Source organism: Leptonychotes weddellii, chromosome 10 (assembly GCF_054177405.1).
Source record: "Leptonychotes weddellii isolate Sample4059 chromosome 10, ASM5417740v2, whole genome shotgun sequence".
In the NCBI taxonomy this organism is placed as follows: domain Eukaryota; kingdom Metazoa; phylum Chordata; class Mammalia; order Carnivora; family Phocidae; genus Leptonychotes; species Leptonychotes weddellii.
Window position 1 is genome coordinate 16,371,784 of NC_138378.1, and position 26,122 is coordinate 16,397,905.

Below are 26,122 nucleotides of genomic sequence, written 5' to 3' on the forward strand. Positions count from 1 at the left end.
TCATTTGGAGAGATGTTAACAGAAGCCCAAGTGAGTGGGGATGCTAATGGTAGATGTGGGGGGAAACGCTGCGTGGGTAAGGTACCCAAATGTGGTGGAAAGCTTACATTTTTGTCGGGCGTCTGTTCTTTCTGTGGTTAAGCAGTGAGAGGTAGTTAAGGTAGGAGAGAGTCCACTGCCTCCAGAACCTGAGCAGCATCGATGAGAATATTTGAGACAGGAACATTCCAAAGTCAATGTAAGACAAATCATGAAAAAGATCGGCATCAGCAATAGTTAAGCTGACAAGACAGAAGACTTTAGGCAGCTGAGCTCGAGGTAGGTGTCTATTGATGAAGAGGGCACAGTGTCCTTCCTTCCTAGCAGTAGCAGCCCCGCTCCCTCCTGAGGAAGTGACTGCCACCAAATAAAGGATTCTGCCTGAAGCTTCACCCCACTGTGGGGGAAAGGGGGCCTGGGGCACTTCGGGACTCCCTAGATTTGCACGGCCTCAAGTCTCGAGTCTGTTCTTTTATTAAAGGCCCATGTTCAGGTAACTCTCGGTGGGCAGTAATGACCTTGCTTGTGAAGTATCACTGTCGAATAGCTGCCCTCTGAACTTGTCTGAGTAGATCACCTCCTGCTGAAGTCTCAGTTGAGTGCAGATCCTTGCCCACAGAAGTTATGACACTGGTAGAAACCAGGATTTTGAGGCCTGTGGGCAAGGGATCCACTAATTTTCCTTTCGGTCAGTGATTTAGGGGGTTTTCTTGCAAGCATTCCAGTTGCAAAATAGCTCCTAGGTGGTGCGTGATGCTTTTTATTTTACTTTTATTCAGAGGCAACATGGATAAAGAAGACAACACTGAAGACAAGTTAGATGGCCTGCAGAAGCAAATGGTGAGTCACAGGTGCTGTGTTGGTAATCCACACGATCTTCAGTGTTGAGAAACTCCCCATCTTGGCAGTGAGCTCGGGGCGCTTGATTGCAGTCCTGCAATTGCATTGCATTTTGCCCAGCATTTTAGTGTAAAGTTTATCAACATACAGACTGCATTGCACTTTTATTCTAATGAAAGTTTTGATTTTAATATAACTGTAGATTGTAGATGCATTATAAGATACAATACAGAGTGATCCTGTGTACCTTTTATCCAGTTTCGACCCGTGGGAACATCTTGCAAAACTGTAGTACAGTATCACAACCAGGATGCTGACATTGTTAGTCAAGATACAGGACATTTCTGTGACCACAGAGATCCATCGTGTTGCCCTTCCCTCCTGCGTTTACCTCCTTTGTAATTGGTGGCAACCACTAACCTATTCTCCATGTCTGTAATTTGTTATTTTAAGATTATTTCTTAAGATACGAACTAAGAATTTAAGAATATATATATTATTAAATGGAATCATAACAATAAGGGGCCCTTGGGGATTAGCTTTTGTTGCTCAGTGTAATTCCTGTAGACTGCTGCAGGTTGTTTTTTGTAAAAGTAATGCCGTCCTTTTCGTTGCTGTGTAGCAGTCCTTGGTGTGGATGTCCGGGTTTATTTTACCATTCATCCACGTGCAGGATACGTGCGTTGTCTCCAGTTTTTGACTATTACAAATACCTCTATAAACATTTGCGTACAGATTTTGCGTGACTATACATTCCTGTTTCTGTGGGATAAATGTCCATAAGTACAGTTGCTGGGTGATAAGGTTACTACATGTTTAGTTTTTTTTTTTTTAAACGGCCAAGCTGTTTGCAGTGTGGCCATACCCCTTCACATTGCCACCAGCCCCGTAGGAGCGGTCCACTTTCTCCTCATCTTTTGTTAGCTTTTGGTGTTGTCACCACCGTAATTGAACCATTCTGATAGGTGTGTAGTGATATCTAGTTGTAGTTTTAATTTACATTTCCCTAATAGCTAATGATGTTTAACATCTTTTTGTAGGTTTAATTGCCGTATGTAAGCCTCTTCAGTGAAATGTTTCTTCATGTCTTTTGCCCATTTTCTAATTGCATTGTTTGTTTCTTTGTTTTCCTATTGGTATTTGAGAGTTCTTTATATATTCCAGATACCAGTCTTTTGTCAGATATGTGGTTGGCAAGTATTTTCTCCCACCTATAGTTGGTCTTTTTATCCTATTCACATTGTCTTTCACAGAATAACAGTTTTTAATTTTGAGGAAGTTTGCTTACCAATTTTTCTTTTTATGGGTCGTGCTTTTGGTTTTAAGTGTAAGAATTCTGCCTATCTGTGGATCTCAAAGATTTTCTTCTATGTTTTCTACTAAAAGTTTCTTAGTTTAACAAGTAAATCTGTGGTCCATGTTAAGTTAGTTTTCGTATAAATAGAATTAGATTCAGGTTCTTTTTTTAACCTGTTGCTGTCCAATTGCTCTAGAACCATTTGTTTTAAAGAGCTATCTTTTCTACATTGCATTGCTTTTGCATCTTTGTCAAAATATCAGTTGAGCGTATTTGTGTGGATCTATTTCTGGGTTCTCGATTCTGTTCCATTGTTCTATTTGTCTACTTCTCTGCCAATAGCATGTAGTATCAATTATTGTAGCTATATCATAAATCTTAAAATTGGATAGACTGATTTCTCCCACTTCTTTTTCAAAATTGTTTCAGCTTTTCTTGTTCCTTTGCCTTTCCATATAAATTTTAGAATACTCTTATCTATATCTACAAAAGTTCTTGCTGGGATCTTGCTAGGAATTGCATTAAACCCATGTATCACTTTGAGGAGAATTGACCTTTTACTATATTGAATCTTACTATATATCTCTCCATTGATTTCGATCTCTGATTTCTTTCATCACTATCTTACAGTTTTTCAGAGAACAGTTTCTGTACATATTTGTAGATTTACATCGAGATACTTCATTTCCTTTGGTGTGATTGTAAATGGGATATTTGTGTTTATCTTGTATCCTGCAAACTTGGTCAACACAGTTTCAATTTAAGGTGTTTTGTGATTTTCTATGTCAACAATCCTGTCATCTGCGAATGGGGGTAGTGTTATTTTTTCTTTTCTGATCTGTATGCCTTGTATTTCTCTTTCTTGCCATATTACACTGTCTGAAACTTCTGGGACTGTGTTGAATGAATGCTGAGAGCAGACATTCTTGCCTTGTTCCTGATACTAGGAGGAAGACATTTAGTCTTTCATTGTTAAGTATAATGCTAGGTCTAGGTTTTTTGGAGGTGATCTTTATTGAATATGAGGCATTCCCCTGTATCCCTAGTTTTCTGAGAATTTTTATCATGAATAGATGTTGAATTTTGTGAAATGCATTTTTTGCACTGATTAATATGATCATGTGATTTTTCTTATTTAGCTCTTAATATGGTAGATTACATTGATTGATTTTCAAATATTGAATCAGCTTTGCATCCCTGGATAAACTGGGATAAATGCCGCTCAGTCATGGTGCATATGATTCTTATTGTTAAATTCTACTTGCTAATATTTTGTTAAGGATTTTTGCATCTATATTCATGAGAGATACTGGTCTATGGTTGTCTTTCAGTACTATCTTTATCTGCTTTTGATATCAGGGTAATGTTAGCTTTATAAGTGAATTGGATGTTACCTCCAACTGTTTTCTAATAGAGATTATCTATAATTGGTATTAATTTTTTTTAATGTTTTGTAGAATTCTCCCATGAAACCATCCTGGAGATTCCTTTTTGAGGGAGTTTTAAAATTATGAATCCAACTGTCTATTTTATATTGAATAACTTGTAACAGTTAGTGTTTTTTAAGGAATTTGGTCTATTTCATCTAGGTTGTCAAATTTGTGTGTTGTTCATTGTATTTCCTTATCCTTTTGAATTGTAGTGCTGTTCCCTCTTTCATTCCTGATACTGGTAATTTGTGTTTTCTCTTTTTCTTTATCTGTCTTACTAGAGATTTGTCTACTTTATCTTCTTAAATAATCAGCTTTTTGTTTCAGCTCTTTGTCTTCTCTTTTAAATTTCATTGATTTTGGGGCGCCTGGTGACAGTTGGTTGATCATCTGCCTTCAGCTTGGGTCATGACCCCAGAGTCCTGGGATAGAGCCCCATGTCAGGCTCCCTGAGCAGGGAGCCTGCTTCTCCCTCTCCCTCTGCCCCTCCCCCATGCTCATGCTCTCTCGTGCTCTCTCTCTCAAATAAATAAAATCTTAAAAAAATAAGTAAATTTCATTGATTTGTCTTCTTTATTACTCCCTTCCTTCTGCTTGCCTTGGTTTTATGTTCCTTTTCTTTTTCTAGATTTTTGGAGTGGAGCTTAAATTACCATTTTGAGACTTTCCTGCTTGTTTAATGTATGCATTCAGTGCTATAAATTTCCCTCTCAGCATTACTTTAACTATGTCCCACAAATTTTGCTATGTTGTATTTCCATTTTCATTCAATTTAATGTATTTTTTAAAAATTTCTCTTGAGACTTCCTCTTTGATCAATGGATCATTAGACATGTATTATTTAGTTTCCAAGTGTTTGGAGATTTTCCTATTTTCTCTTTTTTACTTCTAGTTTGATTCTATTGTGTTCAGAGAACAAACTATTATTTCAGTTGTTTTAAATTTGTTAAGGTTTGTTTTATGGCCCAGGACATGGTCTGTCTTGGTGTATGTTCCATGGGCACTTGGAAAACAATGTGTATTATGCTGTTGTTGGGTGCACTTATGTTGACATAATTGCATAAATGTCAGTTAGATCATGTTGGTTGATAGTGTTGAGTTCTTCTGTATCCTTGCTGATTTTCTGTCTGGTTGTTTCATTAGTTGCTGAGAGAGGAGTATTGAAGTCTCCAATATAATTATCAATTTGTCTGTTTCTCCTTTCATTTGTATCAGTTTTTGCTTCACATATTTTGCAGCCCTCTTGTTTGGTGCGTACATATTTTGGCTTGTCTTCTTAGGTAGATTGACTCTGCTATTATTATGTAACGTCCATCTCTACCTCTGATAGTTGGCTCTGCTCTGAAGTGTATTTTATCTGACATTAATATAGCTACTCCTGATTTCCTTTGATTAATGTTTGCATCTTACAACTGTTTCCGTTCTTTTACTTTCAGCCTACTTTTATTGTTATACTTGAAGTGAGTTTCCTATAGACAACATAGAGTTGGGTCATACTTTTTAATGCATTATTCCAATCTCTGTCCTTGAGTTGGTATATTCAGCCCTTAATAATTAATGTAATTATTCAGACAGCAAGACTTCAGTCCAATATTTTATTTTATTATTTCCTCCTATTTTTGATTCTCTGTTTTCTTTTTTCTACCTTTCTCTGGGTTACTTGAACACTTTTATGATTGCTTTTTTATTTATCTCTGTTGTCTGTTATCTATATTGGTTTTTTAACAGCTTTTTGATGGCCCTTTTAGATATTTTATTATATATACACAAAGTATCACAGCTGCTGGTATGATCATTCACCAGTTCAACCTTACTACTAGTTTTGTTTCTTTACCCTCCCCCCATTTTCAATACAGTGATCTTAAGTATTTCTTCCACATACATTTAGAACCATATCAGACAATGTTACAACTTGTGCTGCAACTGTCAGTATAATTTAGAAAATTGAAGAGGAGAAGAAGAGTCTGTGGTATTTAGTTGTATTTTGTTTACTGGATTCCTTCTTCTTTATGGTGTTCCAAGGTTTCTTCTTTCCATTTAGAGAAATTCCTTTAGCCATTCTTTTAGGGTAGGTCCAGTTGACATTTCTCTTAGCTTTTCTTTGCGAATGAGAATTCCTTTAGCCATTCTTCTAGGGTAGGTCCAGTTGACATTTCTCTTAGCTTTTCTTTGAGAATGTCTTAATATCCCCTTCATTCATGAAGAATATTTGCACTGGATATAGGACTCTGGGATGACAGTTCTTTTCTTTCAGCTCTTGAAAAATGTGCCACTTTCTTCTGGCCTCTGTGGTTTCTGATGAGAAAGTTGCTGTCATTCAAGTTGTTTTTCCCCTATAGGTAAGGCATCATTTCTCTCTTGTTGCTTTCAGGATTTTTTTCTTTGTCTTTAGTTTTCAGAAGTATAGCCATGATTTTTTGTGTATGGATTTCTTTGACTTCATCCTTTTTGGGATTTTCTCCACTTCTTGAATCTGTAGGTTTAAAACGTCTTTTGCCAAATTTGGAGAGTTTTCAGCTATCGTTTCTTCAAGCCATTTCTGTTCTCCCTTCCTCTGATGATATGAACATTAGGACTTCTGTTACAGGGACGCCTGGATGGCTCGGTCAGTTAAACATCTGCCTTCAGCTCAGGTCATGATCCTAGGGTCCTGGGATCGAGCCCTACATCAGGCTCCCTGCTCAGCAGGAAGCCTGCTTCTCCCTCTCCCTCTGTGTGCTCACTTTCTCTCTCTCTCTCTCTCTCTCTAAAAAATAAATAAATAAATCTTTAAAAAAAAAGAAGAAGAACTTTTGATACAGTCCCACAGGTCCCTAATGCCTTTTTTTTTTTTTAAATCTATTTTTCTGTTTTTCACGTCGGGTACTTTATATTTTTGTGTCTTTGAGTTCCCTGCTTTTTTTCTTTTTCTCTTGCATTCTGCTATTGAGACTGTCCATTGAGATTGAGTTGTTGTTTGTTTTGTTTTGCTTTTTAGGGTTCTTTTTTGTGTATTTTTCAAATCTAAAATTTCTTTTTGGTTCTTCTTTGGATCTTTGTTTCTTTGCAGAGATTTTGTTTTTTCATTTGTGGCGAGCATGTTCAGAATCGCTCATTTGATGACTGCTTTAAATTCTTATGTCAAATTCTAAGATTTCTGTCATCTCGGTGGTAGCATTTATTCTTTCTCATTCAGTTTGAGATCTTCCTGTTTCTTGGTATGATATGATAAGATTTTTCACTGAAATCTGGACATTTTGGTATTGTATTGTAAGACTCGGGATCTTATTTAAAAGTTCTGTTTTAGCTGACTACCTCTGACTCCTCTCTTGAGGGGAGCGGCGTAGGGGAGTGGCGTAGGGGTCGGGTACGACCTTGTTGCTACCAGGTAGGAATAGAAGTTCGCGTTCTCAGCCAACCCCCAATGAAACCTGAGGGGGATGTCTCTTACTATTGCTTGACAGGAGTGGAAGTCCAGCTCTGCCCATGGTCTTTGCTAATGCCGTGGGTGGGTGGGGATGGGGACCTCATTACTCCTTCTCACAGATGAAAGTCCCAGCTCCCTACTTGGCTTTTTGACATCACCCCAGGACGGGCAGGAGGTGCCCTATTACCACCTGGTGAAGGTGGAAGCCAAGATTCTCCTCCTGGCCTTTGCTGGCATGGATGTGTTGAGCCAGTTTTTTGTGTTCTTGGGCTGGAGGATAGTGGGTATTGTCTTAACATTTTGTATATTCCTAACCTGCTTTTTTCCTGGTCCTTTGCTGAAGAGAGCAGGCTTTTCTTGGGGCTTTTTTTTTTTGTCTGTACCCTTTGGCATATCCAGGTAGCCAGCTTCTTTCCCTCCAAATATACAAGGTCAAAAAGAAAACCGTGGAACTCACCACTGACATTCCTTGGGTCCCAAAGTCCCTAGTTGGTTTGCCTTCTCTCACCTTTCAGAGTTTTCTTACGTTTGTTTCATATATAATGTCCAGGGGTTTTAATAGTGCTTAGAGTGAGGAATAGGGAAACATGCATTTTCCCAGAAGCAGAAGTCTGCATTGCATTTTACAGATGAGTTTCTGGGGCTTTGCATAAGCAGACTGAAACCTTACCAGGGCCCCAGCACCATTTGACCACACATGTTCTCTGGCTTTGAGTTATAGAGCAAATGAATCTGGTAGGATTTCATGGATTCTGAATCCCAGAGGTTACTGTACAGTTGTCCCCAACTGAATCCATTGCCAGGATATTCTCTCATCTTCTCTTCATCACCACCCAAAAGTTATCAGTTCTTTTCTTTTGGTTCTAGTTGGGAGAATGTGTGGTATTTACTTTGGCTCCGATCAACTCTGATTCCTATAACAGCAACAATGACATCACTTCCCCAAAGTAGGAAATAATAATCAAAGATATGTTTCCATATCTCCCCACGGTTTGAGAAGCAGTGGATTGAAGCAGATCAGCATGAAACCTCTGACCCTGACCTAAAGGAAGTTGGGTTCTGATGTCAACAGTTGAAGTCCAGGTTCTGCCATTCTGGTCCCTAGCTTATCCTGTTACTCCTTTTGTCTGGAATTTGAGATGTGTCATTCCATAGAAGCAGTTCAAGTACCAGAGAAATGCAAGTCATACCTTATACTTAATGGAACTTTACTTTTTCCAAAGCACTTTTTCCATTTGTTGCCATCAATCCTCACCTCCGCTGAGTACAGTAAGCACTTCTGATGTTCCTGCCCTCATTGGAGGGCTGCGGACCCTTAGGCCCGGGAGCTTTAAAGGACTTGGCCCCATTCGCACTGACCAGGATAGAGTTCAGACTAGATATTTTCTAGATATTCTTGTATTATGTTCTCTAATCAAGTGTTGTTTTCACAGCCTGTAAAGTAGAAAGGATTTTAGCTGTACACGTGTGCTGCTTCTATGGAAAGGCGGCCACAGCCGGCCCGGCTCTGAAAGCTGTTCGCCGTCAGGTTTATACACTTAGCTGATCCACCTTTGATCTTGGAGAGATCTGGGCACCGAAGGGGTTGTGGCAGAATTGTAAAATAACTGAAGTTTCCATACAGTAGGGTTAAACTCCTCTGGAACTACATTTTATTCACTTATGAAATTAATGCCTGTATTATTTATTTTGCTTTTGAAATCCCTAAAACCTGGGCTGTAGAATATAATCAAAAGCAGATAGAATGGGGCGTGGCTTCTCCCAGATTTTGAGGTGGACAGATTATAAATAGATTAAGCTTGACATCTGGTCCATGTGCTAAAATAACAGATGTAGAGGAACAGCCAACATCTGAACCCAGTCTGCTGTCCCACCCCTGCTTCCCTCCCATCCCATACCTCCTGCCCCAACCCCAAAGACACTGGTTGGGTATTTCCTTCTCCCAGTTCTGTTCACAGGCAGATCAACAGGCAGGGCTAAAGATGCCCAGACAGCTTGTATCGTCTGTAACTAGGACTTCCTCTGAATTAAACACACTTGGGCACAGACAGGGGACGGTTAGTCTGTTAGATTTGGCACAATCCCAGTATTGCAAGGAGCCCTAACACATGTCTGAGTGGTCTCTGAATGTTCTATCGCCTCTGCAGCCTTGCCATCAGGGGTCATTCCAGGTAGGTTCAGGTAATTCCGGGAGTCCGTGGGAAGAAGAAAAAAAAAATGTGCTGGCTTCCAAGGAAACTCCTTATACTGTCCCAGAAATCTGACTCCTGGTTGGTTCCCTGGATTCTGTTTAGTTTTCTTCTGGTGCTGCAAAGAACAAAACTGTTCTTTCTCTCTTCTCTGATAGGATTTTAAATTCTTGAGGCCAGCTAGCTACCTTCATGTCTTTAAATGTCTCTTCAGGTGAAGGGCCCCTAGTTCCTCTGCCTTTCTTTATATTGCATCGTCTCCAGACCCTCGCTGTTCTGGTGCCTTCCAGAGCACACTATAGCTATTGTCCTCTTAAAATGTGTGGGTCGGAGAATCAGAATGTCAGAGTTAGAGGGGACATTTGAGATGATCTAGTTTACTCCCTTCCCCCACACTCTCTCTGTTTTAATACCAATAGAACTTTGATTGGTGAACAGTTACAGATCTCACATGCAGCTGGAGTCAGTGAATATGCAGAGACTTCCTACAGCAGTTAGTCAGAAAGTTTACTTGTGTTTGGAATGGTCTGGAACCTCGAATTGTAAACAGAATCTCTCTGCATCAAACCTCATATGATATAGGGAGAGTAACAGCTCTTGTAACTGAGATAGTGGTAAGTGGTGGCCCACTAATACAGTCACGTCTTCTAATCAGCGTGTCCTGTCCTTGCTCTGCAGCTGGGCCTGCTACAGGTGCTCTCTGAAACAGAAGGTCTGTACACGGAGGATGAAGTCATAGCCAGAGTGAGCTTGGGAAAGCTCTCACGAGAAACTTAATGCCTAAAATGGTCCAAATCCCGTTGTAAGAAAAATTCAGTTAGGAAGTGAACAATTACTCTATTCTTACAAGTTCAGAGTTTGAGGGTTCTCTAAACTCCAATAGTAATATTTGAATGTGGAGTACTTCCAAGCTAGCAAAGCATGTTTCCCCTCCAGTTAGGTGTTACTCTTATCCCATTCTAGAGAGGGGAAGCTGAATTAGTTTTCATCAGCTTCAGAAAAAAGTCCTACTGGCTAGAGGACACAAGAGCTGTGTCTCCCCTACTCAATCTTTTTCTACACCCTGCTGTCTTTCCCTAATAAAATCCTTGAGTTATGTTAATGACATTTGATGTGTACCTACTTTCTACATGAAGTTTATGCGAGAGTAGAATGCTTGGGTTTTTTCCTGCAAAATGAAAGCCACAGTGGGATCTTTTTAAATCTGCCTCTGTACATCCTGTTACCTCTCACAGAGAGCTCTTAACTTCTCCTGGCCAACTCCTCTTTGTGTCCTTCAATAGGAAGCTCAAAAGTCACCTCGTGGATGTCTTTCCCCCTCTTTGATTTGGGTCTGGCAGAGTTGGTGACTCTGTCTTATTTTCCCACTGTGTTTAGGAGCAGTAATCACACAGCACGGCCAGTATTTTTCAGCCTGTCTCTCGTGACCACCAGACTGGGCTCTGGAAAGACAAGGGTTCCATTTTTTCCTGGCACTCAGGGCATACTTGTTTGCTCAATATAAGAGGACAGCTCCTTGCCTGTTGGGTTGATCCTAGGGTTTCGTTGGAGCACAGAAGAAATTCCTTGGGTCTGCAGGTCCCCCTGGGTCTGTGCTGCTGCCTCCACCACTTCATCGAGACCAAATCGGGCAGGCAGCCAGGTCCGAAGGGGCCGGCCACAAACAAGGGAGCCTGCACCTTCTGTTTTCAGTGCCTAGGAGTCTGTGCATGCCACTACCCCAGTGGAGAAGTGACGTGTTTGGACTTAGTTAGTGAACACTGCTCTGGGTTCGGCGTCCTGTGTCTTCCACCTGCCGGAGGCAGTACTGCCCAGGGGTTAGAGCTCCTCCTCTGAAGTCAGATCTTCTGGGTTTGTGTTTTGTTTTGTTTTTTTAATTTATTTATTTTGATGTAGTGTTCCATGATTCATTGTTTGCGTATAACACCCAGTGCTCCATGCAGGACGTGCCCTCCTTAATACCCGTCACCGGGCCAACCCATCCCCTCACCCCCCTCCCCTCTAGAACCCTCAGATCTTCTAGGTTTTAATTCCACCTTCACCACTTAATAACTATGTATGATCTTAGGTGAGATGATCATCCTCCCCATTCCAGTTTCCTCCTGTCAAAACGGAATAATGAATAAATGATGAGTAAGTGGAACCAGCATCGAAAGCACTCGGTGTAGTATCTGGTGGCTCACTGACCCAGGTCCCAGGAGACCTTTGTGGTTGCTGTTGCTGTCCCCTGCGTCCTAAAGCCTGCCTTACAGCACGCCACACAGGTGAAAGATGGGACCAGGGAGGGGCTACGTGGTAGTTGGGACTGTTCATTAGCATTCCCGTAGTCCCCGCCACCATTTATGAGGTGTTTGCTTCAGGCCAGCATTTGGTTAAGCACTCGACATAATCGACTCATTTGTGCCCCACAGTCACCCTATAAAGTATTATTACCTCCGTTTTGCAAATGAAGAAATGAGCTTGAGAGATGAAACAACTTGCCCACGGCCAAAGAGCCGCGGACCTGTCAGGCTGCAAACCACTGCACGCTCCAGATGGGGAAATCGCACAGTATAACCAGTTTCCTTTGTGTTGTTTGTTGTTATTGTTGTGTTTTCAGTTTCCTTTGTTTTGCAGTTCTTGTGGTCAGCACTCTCTGGACCCTTCACGCTGAAATGACAGATTCACACCTCCTCTAAGATGAATACTTCTTTCATATCGATTCACAGTCTGAGAGAGCAGATGTTGAAATACTAAACGCTAAACTGTGTACTTCAGACACAGGGCTTTCCGTGTGCTTCCTGTGACCCCAGCCTGCCGCTGCAGCCGCACATAACACGTGCACTTTGCATCAGTTATTAGCTAAGGTTATGACATCTTTTCCACTTGGGCTGTTGATGAGCCGAGTCCTCTCCATTCTGTCATTTCCAGAGAGAGGAGGTGCCTCCGAGAGAGGGCAGGATATACAGAAAGGCACTTGCCGATACCAGAATCTTGCCGTACTCGTGTTGTTACTAACTATGCAGCAACAGAAACTTCCCCAGAAGGGAAACCTGCAGGTCATGCATGTCTGCCTCCCACGAAGCTGGGAGTCACCGTGTGGATCTGGGGTGTGGGACGGACGCCCGAGTTAGCCACCCATCAGCGTAATGAGCATGGTAGCTCTGGCTCCTGACTCCTACGTTTTGTAGGCTCTAGGATGTTTCTCAGCCTGGAAGTGTCTGTAATTACAAGTTTCTGCATTCAAAGGATCTTTGTGGATACTGTGAGGATACTCAAAAATATTCTTGGGGACAGGAAAGGATACAGGGCGTGGTTGGTAGTTTTTTGCTTATTTTGTAACCACCCAAGTAGTGGGGGAGGATGAGGTGGCATATTTAAGTCCCACTCCAAAATGGCACAGTAGATGAGCCTGAGGTTGCCGTCTCTTCACTTAGATGGCAAGAAACCATTTGGGCCAAGGAAGAGAGATTGAACTGGTGTTCTCCAATTCTAAATATGTTTCACTCTCCAAAACAAAGCTTCAACCCAGACTCCCGTTTTGCCCTTTTTTGGATGGTTGGAGTGGTTGAAAGTGTAGGCTGTCATCAGACTACGGTGTTTGAAACCCAGCTGTGTGACCTTGAGCAAGTTACAGAACCTCTCCAGGGCTTGTTTTCTGCATCTGTAAAATGAGGAGAGTGATCGTTTTACCTCATGAAGCAGTTCTGAGAACTAAAGGAGATTAGCCACGTAAAGGGTTTCACACGGTCCTCTGTGATGTCAGCTATTATCACTATTTTTAAGAGAGAAAATGTGCCCCTGCTCTCTGCCTTTTCACAGTTTTCTTTTTCAGCCTCTTCCATTGTATTAGGGACCTAAGAGAATGGTTAGAATTTTGACTATTGCCAATCATAGGTGTCACTCCGTTCCTACTGAATCTAGATCCCTGGTCTGCTGGTCTGTGCTGTGTGCACTCTTCCAGGAGGCAGCAAACGTTTCCTGTAAAGGACCAGATAGTGAATCTGTTGCATATTCTTCTCCCTCTCCCATTTCCCCTTTTCTTCTTCCCCTTCCTCTTTTTCTTCTTCCCTTCAAAGGTGTAAAAACTCTTCTTAGCTTGAGGGCCACACAAAAACAGTCTGCAGACCACAGATTGCTGACCCTCCCTAACATGGCCAAAGTCTCCAGTCCTGGGGTTATTCTCTTCTGTCATTGAGGTCAAAAGATGCTAATCAAAAGGACAGTAAGTTTTCATGTTAAAAATGGGGTCCATTTGAAAAATAGCACTCTCTCTTCTCCCACCCCCAAACTCTCCCACACACCATATATAAAGAACTTCCAGAGTTCCCTTCTGAGACCAAGAAAGGGTTTGTAAAGGAATCCATTAGAGCCAGTTTGACAAACGCTCCAACTTGGATAAGCTCTGTGCCTGTGAAATTACTCCAGATTCACTTGGAGCCTCAGTTGTGATTTTAATTTTAAATTCCTGGGGGTTTTGCGCCATCAGGTCTCATGTCTGGAGCAGTCACATTTTAGGACAAGAGCATCTGTTGCTGTGAAGTAAGCTAACCGTAATGAACATGAACATCATACTTATTCCACAGCAAAAAAGAAAGAAACCAAAATGCAGGCACAACCTTTGTGAAATGACAGTATTAAATTGCAAGAGATGATGGTAACGCAAATATTTAAATTCACAACTAAAATAGTGCTTGTAAAATGTAATTGCCAGGGAGAGCATGCCAGCTCATCGTTCTTTCAGCTAATTCTCTGCAGACAGAATCATTCGTACAGTCCTAGTTAAAAATGCTTATTTTAAATAAACTGCTTTCTGGTTCTTTTAAAACTGCACAAGTAAGCTTTATTGACCGGGGACGATTAGGTCTTTGAGGTGTCCATGGGCAGGAGAGATCTCCTGCTGTATGGGGGCTGTCTGAGCTGGTTTGTCTTGGGCTGCAGCTTTACTGATGGCGTGGCTTCCTTTCTCCCTAGGAGAGTTCCCGTGATGGAGGTGATGGCATTTTTGGCGAAAAGAAGGATGACAGCCAGGCAGGTGAGACTGTGTCCTTCTGAAGGCAAAGAAAAGTAAGGTCCCAGTTTGTAGCTATCCTGGAGTTCACATGTAATAAAAATGCGCTTTTTTAAGGAGGCTCTTTTAAAAAGCTCAGTTGACCTTCATCAGACTCTCTTGGAGTCACACATGGAGCTTGAATGGGGCTCTGGCAAGCTTCCGCCACCTGTCGTTGGAATTCAGAAGTGATATTAGTGATATCTGAGGTCAGGATGGAGTCAGGGAGAGGAAAAGGAATTGTGGTTTCATTGATTTATTATTTATTTAATTCATTTGGTGGGAGAAACGTTAGGGAGGGTTGGTTTGATGTGATTTGTTTTTTTTTTTTTTTGCTTAGTTTTTTCTGAATTAGAACTTAACAAAGTCTTTGGCAGTTGGAAGACCCAGCTACACAGAAGCCCATAGTTGTATATGGAGAAGGCCACAGAGGGCCTGCTTGTTCCCATGCCTTAGAGCAAGGTCCCTGAATCTGTTCTGCCCCCGTGGACAGACATATTTGTATGTGAGAGATGACAGAGCCAACCACAACCGAAAGCTGTTTCTAAAGCAGAATTGCAACCCTTCCGGCTCTGCCTAGCTCCTGAGCTGACTGATCAGGTCCTTGAGTCAGCTGTGTTCTTATTTAAACAAAACAACAAAAATAGCCACCTTTGTTTTGATTCTGTTTGTAAATACTAATATCCTCACTGATGTTTGAAGCCCAGGATGGCTCCGACCCAGACAAATCACCCTGGCCAGTTTCATCTGCACTCACGGCTCGCCTCAGACGTCTGGTCACTGTGTACCAGCGCTGTAACCGCAAAGAACTCTGCCGACCAGAAATCCTGGGACCAGGTAACCAAGGATACTGGGTCCAGGAAGAGATGTTCAGGAGAACCTCAGAAATGGATCTCATCAACAAGGAAGCTCAAAAGAGGTAAAAGTCAGTGACCCAAAGGGCATATGGAGCTGCCGACGAGTAAAGGTGACAAGGGAATGCTGATAGCTAGAGACCAAGTGCATTTAATGTTCTCATTGTGAAGTTAGGTGGTCTCCAGAATTAATTCAGTCCAGCCTCCAGGGATGGTATTGTCGTGCTGGCTGGGGAGTTGACAAGATCTAGGAAACCCTTTTGTTCACAATTCCCAGACTTCTGTGATTTTCCAACTTGACCCTCTTCCTTAAGTTGGACCCCAATCCCTGGAAATGTGATTTAAAATTAGCATATATCAGACCATGTTCTTCTACCAGTCCTTATCAAGCCTTTGAGAACAGGAAGTACTATAAAATGCCAGCCCAGAAGGAGGGGGATAAATTATCAGGAGTTACTTGCCCATCTGAGAGTTACACCAAAAACGGCTACAGAAGGCCAGCACAGGCTAGGAATGATGCCACCAGAAAAAATCAACAAAGTTGTAGTTCTTTGAATCTTTCTATCCACCCTTCTGATGTAACATCCAGTGAAGTAAAAGAATACCAAATAGAAAAAATAGCAAATCCACTTCTGTGTACACCTTCTGACTTTATGAAATTTGGGAAAATAGGTCTCCCATCTTTCACAACTCCAAAGAGAAGAACTCAAGCCCTTTTTCCCTGCTTCTCACTCCTCCACTGAGCCCTTCACCCTACTCCTGGCCTAACTCCTTTATGAGGCTGTCCTCATATTGAGGCCATAAAGACTATGGGCAGGGTATAATAATCCAACCACCTTCCATCATTATCTTAACCCTACAGGATGTAGAGGCTGGAGAACCTTAGTGTCCTAGATATGGGCTACCTGCCTAAATAAAACCTGGAAGAAAGTCAACGTGAAATAGGGGTCAGGGGAGTTGTGTGGCTGGGGGAGTCACTTCCCTTCTCTGGACCAATCTCCTCATCAGGAAAAGAAAGGGGGTGAATTTCAGGTCCCTCCAGGATTCTGATTCTGGTTGTCATACAGGGGGCAAAATCAGGAAAAATATTTAAGCATACAGAGTATTTTAAGATCCTCATCTCCCATCAGTGGAAACAAACGAGGTAATCTCTAAAATTAATGAATCAGGAGACAGCAGGTCTGCACACATGACTTAGAAATAGATAAATACCGGAAGAAAAAGTTGAGAGATTTGAAAGTGGTGGTAGGATAATAGGCTGTTTTCATTATAAGCCTCTCAGCCCAATTTAACTTAAATAAAAGTAATTAAATAGGCAAACCAGGCCCACCTGCTTTCTTGACTCCATGGACTCTCCTAGTAGGTGCTCAGTAAGTAGTTGTTGGCTTTTTTTTTTTCTCTTAAGGGAAAACAGCTCACTCTCCCTTTCTGATTAAATCCCAAGGTGGACTAGGAGAGAGCAAGCCGACTTCTACAGAGCAGTGTCCTCCTTTGGGGTTGTTTATGATCAAGAAAAGAAAACTTTTGACTGGACACAGTTCCGCATCATTTCCCGTTTGGACAAGAAGTCGGATGAGAGCCTGGAGCACTACTTCTATAGTTTTGTGGCCATGTGCCGGAACGTCTGTCGTCTGCCCACATGGAAGGATGGCGGTGAGAAAGCTCTCTGTCCGTATGTCCCCAATGACACAGGGAAGGGGCATGTTTATTTTCAAGGTACAGAATCACTTCAGGTAATCTTGATTATAAGAGTAGCGTCTACCTGAAGAATTCAGGTAAAGACAGGTGGGTTTTTACAAATTCATGAACTGCTCATTGGGTCCACCCTCATAAAATGAAATGTCTCTCCCAAAACGATGCAATGTCAACAAAAATTGAAATTCAGATTAACACCTCACAGAGGAGAGGCTACTGTTAATTACCTTCTCCAACGTATTGTTAAGTCTCAGAGGTTTATTCTGTGGTGAACTTTGCTCCCTCCTTAGATTATATCTTAGGAACTTTTAACTATTTTCCTGTGTATTGACTTGTAACTATAGAAAGTAAGTAGCTGTCTTTTAAACATGCCCTGATCCAGTAGAGACCCCTTCTGAGAAATCGCTTCCTGGTTGAGATGCTGCAGCTTCCTCCTCGTCCCTCTCCCGCCTCACACTTTGTAGATAAACTAGATGTGGCTCATCTGACTATATTGTAGAAAAGCTAAAACAAACATGGAGTCCACCCAGTGTGGGTCCTGGGCTGACAGCAGCCTGCCCCCGTGTGACATGGTTAGGGTGTTTTCATTAAAACCAGGGAGCTGGATAGATTGTAAGGAGCTGGGCCTTGCAGTCCCACTGATGAGACCTGGCCTCCAATCCTGGTTCTGCCACCTTGAGCAAGTTAGCATATCTGAGCCTCCTTCTTCATCCTTTAAACAGGGATAATGATGCTACAGCCTAGCATTGTGAGAATTCAGTGACATGTGTACGGTACTTCAGGTAGAGGGCACAGTACATGCTTACTGAATGAACGCTTAACTTCTAGAACCGAAGTTTTCGTGCTCCTCTTTCACCCTCACTGGGTCTGGCCTTGTTTCACAGAAACCTTGCATTCTCGTAGCTTTTTGTGGTGTCGGGCACGCGCGCCTCAGACTGTGTGCTGGGGAACCAGGGAGCTAAGCCAGAGACACAGGGGCTCAGGTGGGTGGCAGGTGTCCTGGGGCTGCCTTCAGTGATAGGCTCTGTGTTGGCCTTTCCAGGTCCCCCAGATCCCAGCATCTACGTGGAACCCATCACTGAGGAACGGGCCGCGAGAACTCTGTACCGCATCGAACTGCTGCGGAAGGTCCGAGAGCAAGTGCTGAGGTGTCCGCAGCTGCACGAGCGCCTCCAGCTCTGCAGGCCCAGCCTCTACCTCCCGGTCTGGTGGGAGTGTGGGAAGCACGATCGAGACCTGCTCGTCGGCACCGCCAAACATGGGCTGAACCGCACTGACTATTACATCATGACCGACCCCCAGCTGTCCTTCCTGGACGCCTACAGAAACTATGCCCAACATAAGAGAATGGACACCCAGGCACCAGAAAGTCTCTGTTGCCTTTACCAGACCAACTCCAAACTATACGAATCTCTCACATACACTCAGATGAGCAGGACTTCAGAGCCCCTTGAAAATGAGCCTGAGAATCTAGTGAAAATAGAAGGTAGAGATGATCATCCGGCTGCACCTGCGGGCAGTTTATCTGACATGACTTGTGAAAACTTTATTTCTAAAGTTCAGGATGTCATTTCCATCCCCCACGATGAACGTCTGCTGCCTGAGTCCTTGGAGGGCATGATGTATGGTAAGAAGGCCCTGAGTCGGGAGCCAGGCTCTTTTCAGGAGAGCCGCACTACCAGGACAGAACCCAGAAGGGATGCTCTGGCCGTCTCGGCCAGCGAGGATGGGAACTGGCAGCCTGGTGGCCGCGAGGCAGAAACATCTGCAGGCCCCTCTTTTATGGACAGCTTAGAAGCAGGAGTAGCTCAGATGAACATCAAAAATGGAAAACATCTGTTGCTGTCTCTTTCGAGGGAAGGGGAGCTCTGCAGTGACATGGGGCAGAGACCTGAAAGCATTGGGCAGCTAGAAGCCAAATGCTTAGCTTCCCCTTCCTTGGATCAAGGAAATGAAAGTGGGTTTGTAGATATGTGCAATCTTAGTGTCTGTGACTCCAGAAGAAGCCTGTCATCAGATCAGCAATTAATTGATTTATTAGAAAACAAAAGTTTAGAAAGTAAATTGGTTTTGAGTCAGAACCACAGCGATGAGGAGGAGGAAGAGGAGAATGAAGAGGAGAATGTAGGCGTGGCCGCAGGCCTGAGGCAAAGGCCCGAGGTTGTGCATCTAGCCGAGCCCACTGCTGATATCCTGAGGGAAAAGAGCCGAGGCTTCCATGTGGAGGAGGCCATGAGCCAGAGCCCTGGACTGCAGGGGGCATTTCCTCAAGCAGCCTGTCTGTGTCACTGCAAGCACACAGAGGGGTGGACGCGTGGCCTCGAGAACGAGGAGTTGGAAGTGGAGAAACCCAAGGGTTATAACCCAGACATGTACAGAAACAAAACCAATAGTATCACAGTGGAGCCTGAGCCCCCTGCTCCTCTGGCAGAGCCCTCTCAGGGGAAGCACGAGCTGTTAAAAGAGCCTTGGAAGGACAGTGCTGAGGGGAAAAAAGCTTTCGCTGTGTATCCGGAAGCCAGTGAGCTCAAGTCCGAAGACATGGATTTTGAGAGTAAAGATGATTATGACCGAGATGGGAACGGCCATGCTCAAGGTACAGTCTGTGGGGTCTGTGGTATTTTGGATGAGCCAGTCCTCACATGGTGGGGAGGGGCGCGCGGCTTCTGAGTCACACCTGACCACATTCCCTGTGGTTTAAGACCAGAGGTCACAGGCCTTGTCTGAAAGTGAGATAAGAGCTTAACTCTGATCATTCTAGAACATCGAGGATGTTATAAACAATTGTAGCACTGTTGCTGCATTAGCCGTGTGATTTGGGCAGGGCTTATGTGCTGCTTTCCCTACGGTAGATGCTAGATGTGGTGTCGAGGGGAAGGAACTTGTTCTTCCGCTAGGCGAAGTCCTTCAAACCGGTTAAAGTAGAAAAGCCTGGGAATGTCAAGAACCTGCAGTTTTCCATAGGGGGGGAGTTAATTTTTCAGGAACTCCACAAAAATACAAATAAATGTGATCTTTATTAAGGTGAGAAAAGATAGTGCTATTTATTCTTGTCATTGTCCAAACCTTGTGATTCAATGTTGGTGCATTTGGTTTAGATTCATTTTAATAACAGGAATAAAAATAACAAAATTACAGGTAACTCAAAAATACAAATACATTTGAGCTTTTTAAAAAGGGAAGTCTTAGATAACGCTTTAAGTTAGGAGGACTTTTTAAATGTTAAGAGTCTAAATGACTCATATATCCCCTTGAAGGGATATAAATACCTTGATTGGAGATTCTGAGCAACAAGAAATGGTTTTTAACTTTTTTACTGTTGTGTTTACTTCTTCAGACCCAACAGGGCATTTTAGAATGAACAAAAATCATTCTATTTATCCTTGTTATTGTCCAAAAAACCCCACAAAAGACAAATCCCTGTTTGTGTCTGGCCTAATGCTGGGTGAGGTACTCAGGGATGTAGACAGACACAGCCTTCTCCTTCTGCAACAGTGACTTTTATATCACAGAGTGAGAGAGGGAGGGGAGCTTAGCTAAGCTTCCCTGCATGATCTAGCTTCCCTTTTATTGTAAGCTCCCTCGCCTTTGTTTTCAGTCATTGTGATTAGTGACTCCCTTGAGACGGGTTCCAAACTCAAGTTAAAATTTACACACTAGCTAGGATAGTGACAGAGAGGCTACTGAAAGTAGTTGAATCGACTTGTAGCCCCAGCTGACCCAGCACGAGCCCATCTCTGACCTTGTCCATCCTCAGCCTAGGCCACAAAGGATCATTGCCGTGTGTTAGATTATGAAACCCACGTTGTTTTTTGAGCCTTGTTGTGGGGAAAATCACCAAATAGTCTGTGGAAGTCCAGGCAGTGAAATGAGTGCAGAGTGTAGAAGAATATGGCTTAGAGGAGGAACATCTGTCCATCAACGCCCTGCGCAGTGTCAGCTTGCTGAGCTTCGGTGAGCGGCGCACGCACTCATGGGCGGGCCCCTTGTGCCAGCGCTTTTCAGAATGCTTTTGCAGACCTCAGAGGGGGTCCTCCACACACAGGAGACGTGGAACAGGTGGGGCAGAGGGGTTGGTCTGTTTCTGCACCTGGAAGTCTGCCGTCAAGGAGCAGTAATTGGTACAGCTGTCAGGGCAGGCCCCCAGATCTCCTGGCTTTTTGTCCGGGGTTTTCTCTCACACATCATTACTTTTTCTTAAAACTCAAATCCAGCCTCTCTGCTTGAAACCTTTCAGTGATGCTCCCCATCAGATATAGAGTAAAATTCGAATTTTCTATCATGACCTACAGAATTCAGCATTACCTAAATGATTCTACCCTATACCCTCATCTTTGTACTTTCCCCCTGGAAGTGTCTCTTTAGTTCCTCAGCACGTCCAGAGTAACCATCGTCCTCCTCTTCTTGGTGTTCTCTCCTTCGAGAAGCCCTCCCTTCCACCAGCTCTTACTCCCTATCATGGCAGCTTGTTTCTTTTTATAGCACTTGCCACTGTTTATAGTTGTATTTATTTATTTTTTTTAAGATTTTATTTATTTTTTGACAGAGAGAGACAGTGAGAGAGGGAACACAAGCAGGGGGAGTGGGAGAGGGAGAAGCTGGCTTCCCGCAGAGCAGGGAGCCCGATGCGGGGCTCCATCCCAGGACCCTGGGATCATGACCTGAACCGAAGGCAGACGCTTAACAACTGAGCCACCCAGGCGCCCCTCTAGTTATATTCATTTATAATTACTGTTTTCTTGACTGTCTTTCCCCCATGAAACCGTTAAGAGTCTGAGGGTCAGGGCCACATCTGTCTTGTATATCCTTGAATCCACTGACCTAGCAAGTTCCTGTTCATGGTGAGAGGTCCCTGCAGCTCCTAGACTTGGTGCACAGTCACAGGTGAAATCTCCACATTTCAAAGGATCGACATTCCTTGTCATTTCACAAGAAAAGAGGCTCACCACTTTTCCTGCACTGGACATTTTGCTACCCTGTGTTCATTCCCTGTCATTCCCTCCCTTACTGGTAAGTGGGTCTTTAAAGATCCATTTCACATTGAATATAAACTTTCACCACTGAAACATAAAAGAATGAGTTGCATTTCCATTTCTTTCCATTAATGAAGTAATCTAAATGTTCTAGGTTTCTTTGCATCATTTTTGACATGAAGCAGGTCTGCTTTACCTTTGTTGTAAGTTTCAGGACTTCTCATCCATCGTCATTAACATCAGCATCTTGCTGTGTTACGTTTTCAAAGACTGCCTTCAGATGTATTAGTATTATAATGTTCAATTTCCTCTTGTCAGCTACACCACATTTACAAGCCTCTCGGTGCTCATTCTGCTCTCAATCTTGGATACACAGGACAATCTCCTCTTTTCTTTTGTTGTTTTTGTTGGTGTGTGGATGCTGAATTTATCACATGACTTGCATGGATAGCCCTAGAGAAAGGATCTGCATTTATGGCTTAACTGATAGGGTTCTTCTGGAAATAGCATGCTAATTAATGTTCAATTTCAAATAAGTTAGCACAGAATGGGCTAATTTTTTGAAAAGACAGATCAGGTGTCTTAATCATTCAGATCATTACTGTCTCCCAAGTACCAGATTAATTTTTTAAAGCCTTCTTTACAGATTACCCAGGGAAATATTCTGAAGAGGAGAGCAAAAGCTCGACATCAGGCATTGCAGGAGACCTTGGGGATGACCTGCAGGAGGCTCGGGCTCCCACCATTGCTCAGCTGCTCCAGGAGAAGACCCTCTTTTCCTTCTCCGAGTGGCCAAAGGTACTCCCCAGAGCATGCATTCTCTACCCAAAGCATTCTCAGCTTGTAGAGTATTTCTGAGTATAAGCTCAGAGAAATGTCTAATATCTTGAAAAGGTATTAGTAATGTCACATATGAACATTAAAGAAATACACACTCGACCATAAGATAAAACTGTCTTCGTATTTAAAGCACCGTGGCTTTAATTTTAATTTTCATTGTCCAGACCATAGAACTTATTTTAAGACTTGTAAAGTGAGTACATCTGAGTGCTTTTTTTCTAATCAACTCCTTCTGGTTAGAAAACGTGACATTTGGTCTCTAGGGACTTTGAGAATTTGGGTAGCTTGGTGCTTACTCCTCTGAGCGTTTGGTCTTTTTTATAGGATCGCGTGATAATCAACCGCCTGGATAATATCTGCCACGTGGTGTTAAAGGGGAAGTGGCCGTCCGGCCCACAGTACGAGCCCTCGGGCACCCTGCCCCCGCCAGTGTTAAGCAGCAGTACTGGTTCTCGGGGGAGCCTCTCGGAGCCAGAAGCGACCGAACTCGGCTTCAGCGGGGGTGCAGCATTGGTGGCCCCGATCCAGAAGGTGAGGCCCCGAGCGCCGCGTCGGCTGTGACACGAGCAGTGAACGATGCTTTGCACTTCGCAGTTGAGTCATTTCATTCAGCAAATACTTACTGAATGGATAGGGTTTTTTTCTTTTTTCTCTCTTTCCTTCTTTCTTTCTTTCTCTCTTTCTGCTTTTGGTTTTTCTCTTTGGTTTTTTTTCTTTTCTTTTCTTTTCTTTCTTTAAAGTCACTGGTATTAATTGAAGAACTTAGATTTTATCCAGTAGGCAGCAGGGAGCTACTAAAATTTTGGAGCAGGGAAGTGCATAATGAAAGCAGGGTTTTACAGCTCGGCTGGGGTGGTGGGCAGGTTCTTGGGAGAGGAGGGTCGAGAAAGAAGAGGGCCAGAGGCTGGGAGGCCAAGTGGGGATCTGATGAAGAGATGAGGTCCTAGACCAGGTTAGTGCCAGAGTGGGTACAAACAAAGGGAAAGGGGCAGATGTTGGCAGGCGTAACCTGATGACTAATAAACATACTAGGAGAGGGAGGCGTGAATGGATCAGTGTGTTCCGCACTTGGAAGACCGTGAGAATGATGGCAGCTGATAGAAATTAGGGAAATCAGGGAATGGATTTTATAAACTCAGGCTTATAACTCAAGTTTAATTTGAGGTACATTGTTAGCACACTGCCTTTTTTTAATTTTTCCAATGGATTCTGATGTACATCTGAGGTTGATTCCCTGGATTACAGTCTTGCAACTCCAGGGGTACTTCCTGGACCAGCAGCGTTAGCAGCACCTGGAAACCTGTTAGGCACACAGAGTCTCAGGCTCACTGAAGTGGGATTGACATTTTAAGAAGCTATCCAGGTGAGGGCACCTGGGTGGCTCAGTCAGTTAAGCATCTGCCTTCGGCTCAGGTCATGATCCCAGGGTCCCGGGATGGAGCCCCACATCGGGCTCCCCACTCAGTGGGGAGCCTGCTTCTCCCTCTACCTCTGCCTGCCCATCACTCATGCTCTTCCCCTCTCTCAAATAAATAAAATCTTTTAAAAAACAAACTATCCAGGTTATTTGGTGCTAAAGTTTGAGAAGCCTTGAGTGGAAAAACGTCTAAGAATTGATTAGGAATCCTGCCAGGCCCGAGGAAGTCCGGGCTGGAGAAGGAGCTGCCGTTCAGCCACAAAAGTGGCATTCAAACCTCCATGTGTGTGTTTGCAGGAGACCTTCCTGGCTCCAGTATTCACAAAGGATGACCAGAAGCACAGACGTCCCTACGAGTTTGAGGTGGAGAGGGATGCAAAGGCCCGGAGCCTGGAACAGTTCTCTGCTACCCACGGGCACCCCCCCATCGTCCTCAATGGCTGGCACGGGGAATCCGCAATAGATCTCTCCTGCACGTCAGAGGGGTCCCCGGGAGCCACGTCTCCTTTCCCAGTGAGCGCCAGCACCCCTAAGATCGGGGCTATCGGTTCACTTCAAGGAGCTCTTGGCATGGACTTGTCTGGGATTCTGCAAGCTGGCCTGATCCATCCAGTGACGGGACAGATTGTCAATGGAAGCCTCAGAAGAGATGACGCTGCCACAAGGAGGCGGAGGGGGAGACGGAAACATGTTGAAGGAGGGATGGACCTCATCTTTTTGAAGGAGCAGACACTTCAGGCAGGAATCTTGGTGGGTATATGAGACCATTAGGTAAAAACCCTGACCTTTCCACTCTGAGTAATAAACCTTTCCTCAGACACACGATTTTTTAATCTGTGGCTCTTTTATCCCTATTTCAAATGTCCTACTTAGTTTCTCTTGTTATAAGTTGCCCTCAGTCTTTTCTAGAAACAAGTTTAATCCATTACAGGCCCTTCACCTGCATGCAACCTGAAGATATGAGCCAGGGGTCTTGCCAAATACAAACAGCCCAGACCCTCCAGTGTTTCGGAAGAGCTGCTGGTGATTGAGTAAAGCAAAGCAGCAGGTTGGGTTTGTGGCAGTGGTACTCGGGGTTAGTGGGTTTTCCGGGAGCTGGGGATCAGGAGAAGGAACAGGGGTCAGGATCCTGAATGTTGATCCTGGCTCTACGACTTGACCTTCTGGACTACATGGGGCATGCCACCGTGCCTCACTGTGCTCCCCTATGAAGTAGGCCTGTAGCATCTCCCCCAGAGGGCTTCACCAGCATCACGCCAAGACGCCCTCAACCCAGAGGAGATCATTGTAAACAACAGACAAGGTTAGAAGCTGTATGCCTGGCCAAGAGAGATCCCCTTAGACTTTGCTTCATGTGTCAAAGACAGCTGACTTCCCTTTGTGTTTTGTTTTTTCTCATTTATTGAATTTCAAGCTCCAAAACAGGAATCACATTTCATGTTTTCTTATTTTAAAAGGAATAATAATAACCAGTATTCATTGAGTGCTTGACATGTGCCAGGCACTGTGTTCAGGTTTTAGTGTGACTGTCCTATTTGATCTTCACAACTCTGTGAAGGTGTTGCTATTACTCCAATTTTATAGATGAGGAAACTGAGGCTAATAAGCATTGAATAATTTGCCCAAGATTATCCAGTAAAGTGGCAGGTCAGGGAACCAAACCAAAGACTTTGTTCGCTGGCACCTAAGAGCTTTATTATTAAGCTCTGTTGTTTGGTATATTTTAAAAGTTTTGTCTTCCTCTTAGACTTCCTATCTAATTTGGGAGGCTGAAGTGACAGGTTCTTTCCCTTCTCAATCCTGCAAGCTTTTAAGGCAGTTGTCTCGTTTTTTAGAAGTGCAAAGCCATAGTTTCTCCATAGTGATCATAGAGTATTTTTAAAAATGTATTATGCAGACATTTATTTAGCACCACATTGTACTTTGTAGACCCTGTCATAGGCATTGGGAATACAGAGATGAGTAAGACAGGCATTCCACCCATAGAGGGAGCGACAGGTAAGTATATTGCAGTGTGGCATTTCCTGGTGTTGGAAAATCTGTGAACGGGGTGGGGGGGGGCGGTGTGCAGGGAGTGGAGTGGCCTGGAACTGTCCGTGACGGTGACAAAGGA

The 26,122-nt window shown here is 43.5% G+C and overlaps 1 protein-coding gene across 6 annotated transcripts in view; it reads left to right on the forward strand.

Moving 5' to 3' along the window:
- CHD6 (chromodomain helicase DNA binding protein 6) overlaps positions 1-26,122 on the forward strand; it is a 196,162-nt gene that overhangs the window by 158,497 nt on the left and 11,543 nt on the right. For all 6 annotated transcript variants that reach the window (XM_081832767.1, XM_081832770.1, XM_081832768.1 and 3 more), the window contains 8 exons: positions 819-879; positions 14,155-14,215; positions 14,933-15,149; positions 16,529-16,737; positions 17,822-19,375; positions 22,399-22,550; positions 22,917-23,123; positions 24,307-24,759. In XM_081832767.1, the coding sequence (XP_081688893.1) occupies positions 819-879; positions 14,155-14,215; positions 14,933-15,149; positions 16,529-16,737; positions 17,822-19,375; positions 22,399-22,550; positions 22,917-23,123; positions 24,307-24,759 (2,914 nt within the window). The remainder of the gene's footprint in view (positions 1-818; positions 880-14,154; positions 14,216-14,932; positions 15,150-16,528; positions 16,738-17,821; positions 19,376-22,398; positions 22,551-22,916; positions 23,124-24,306; positions 24,760-26,122) is intronic.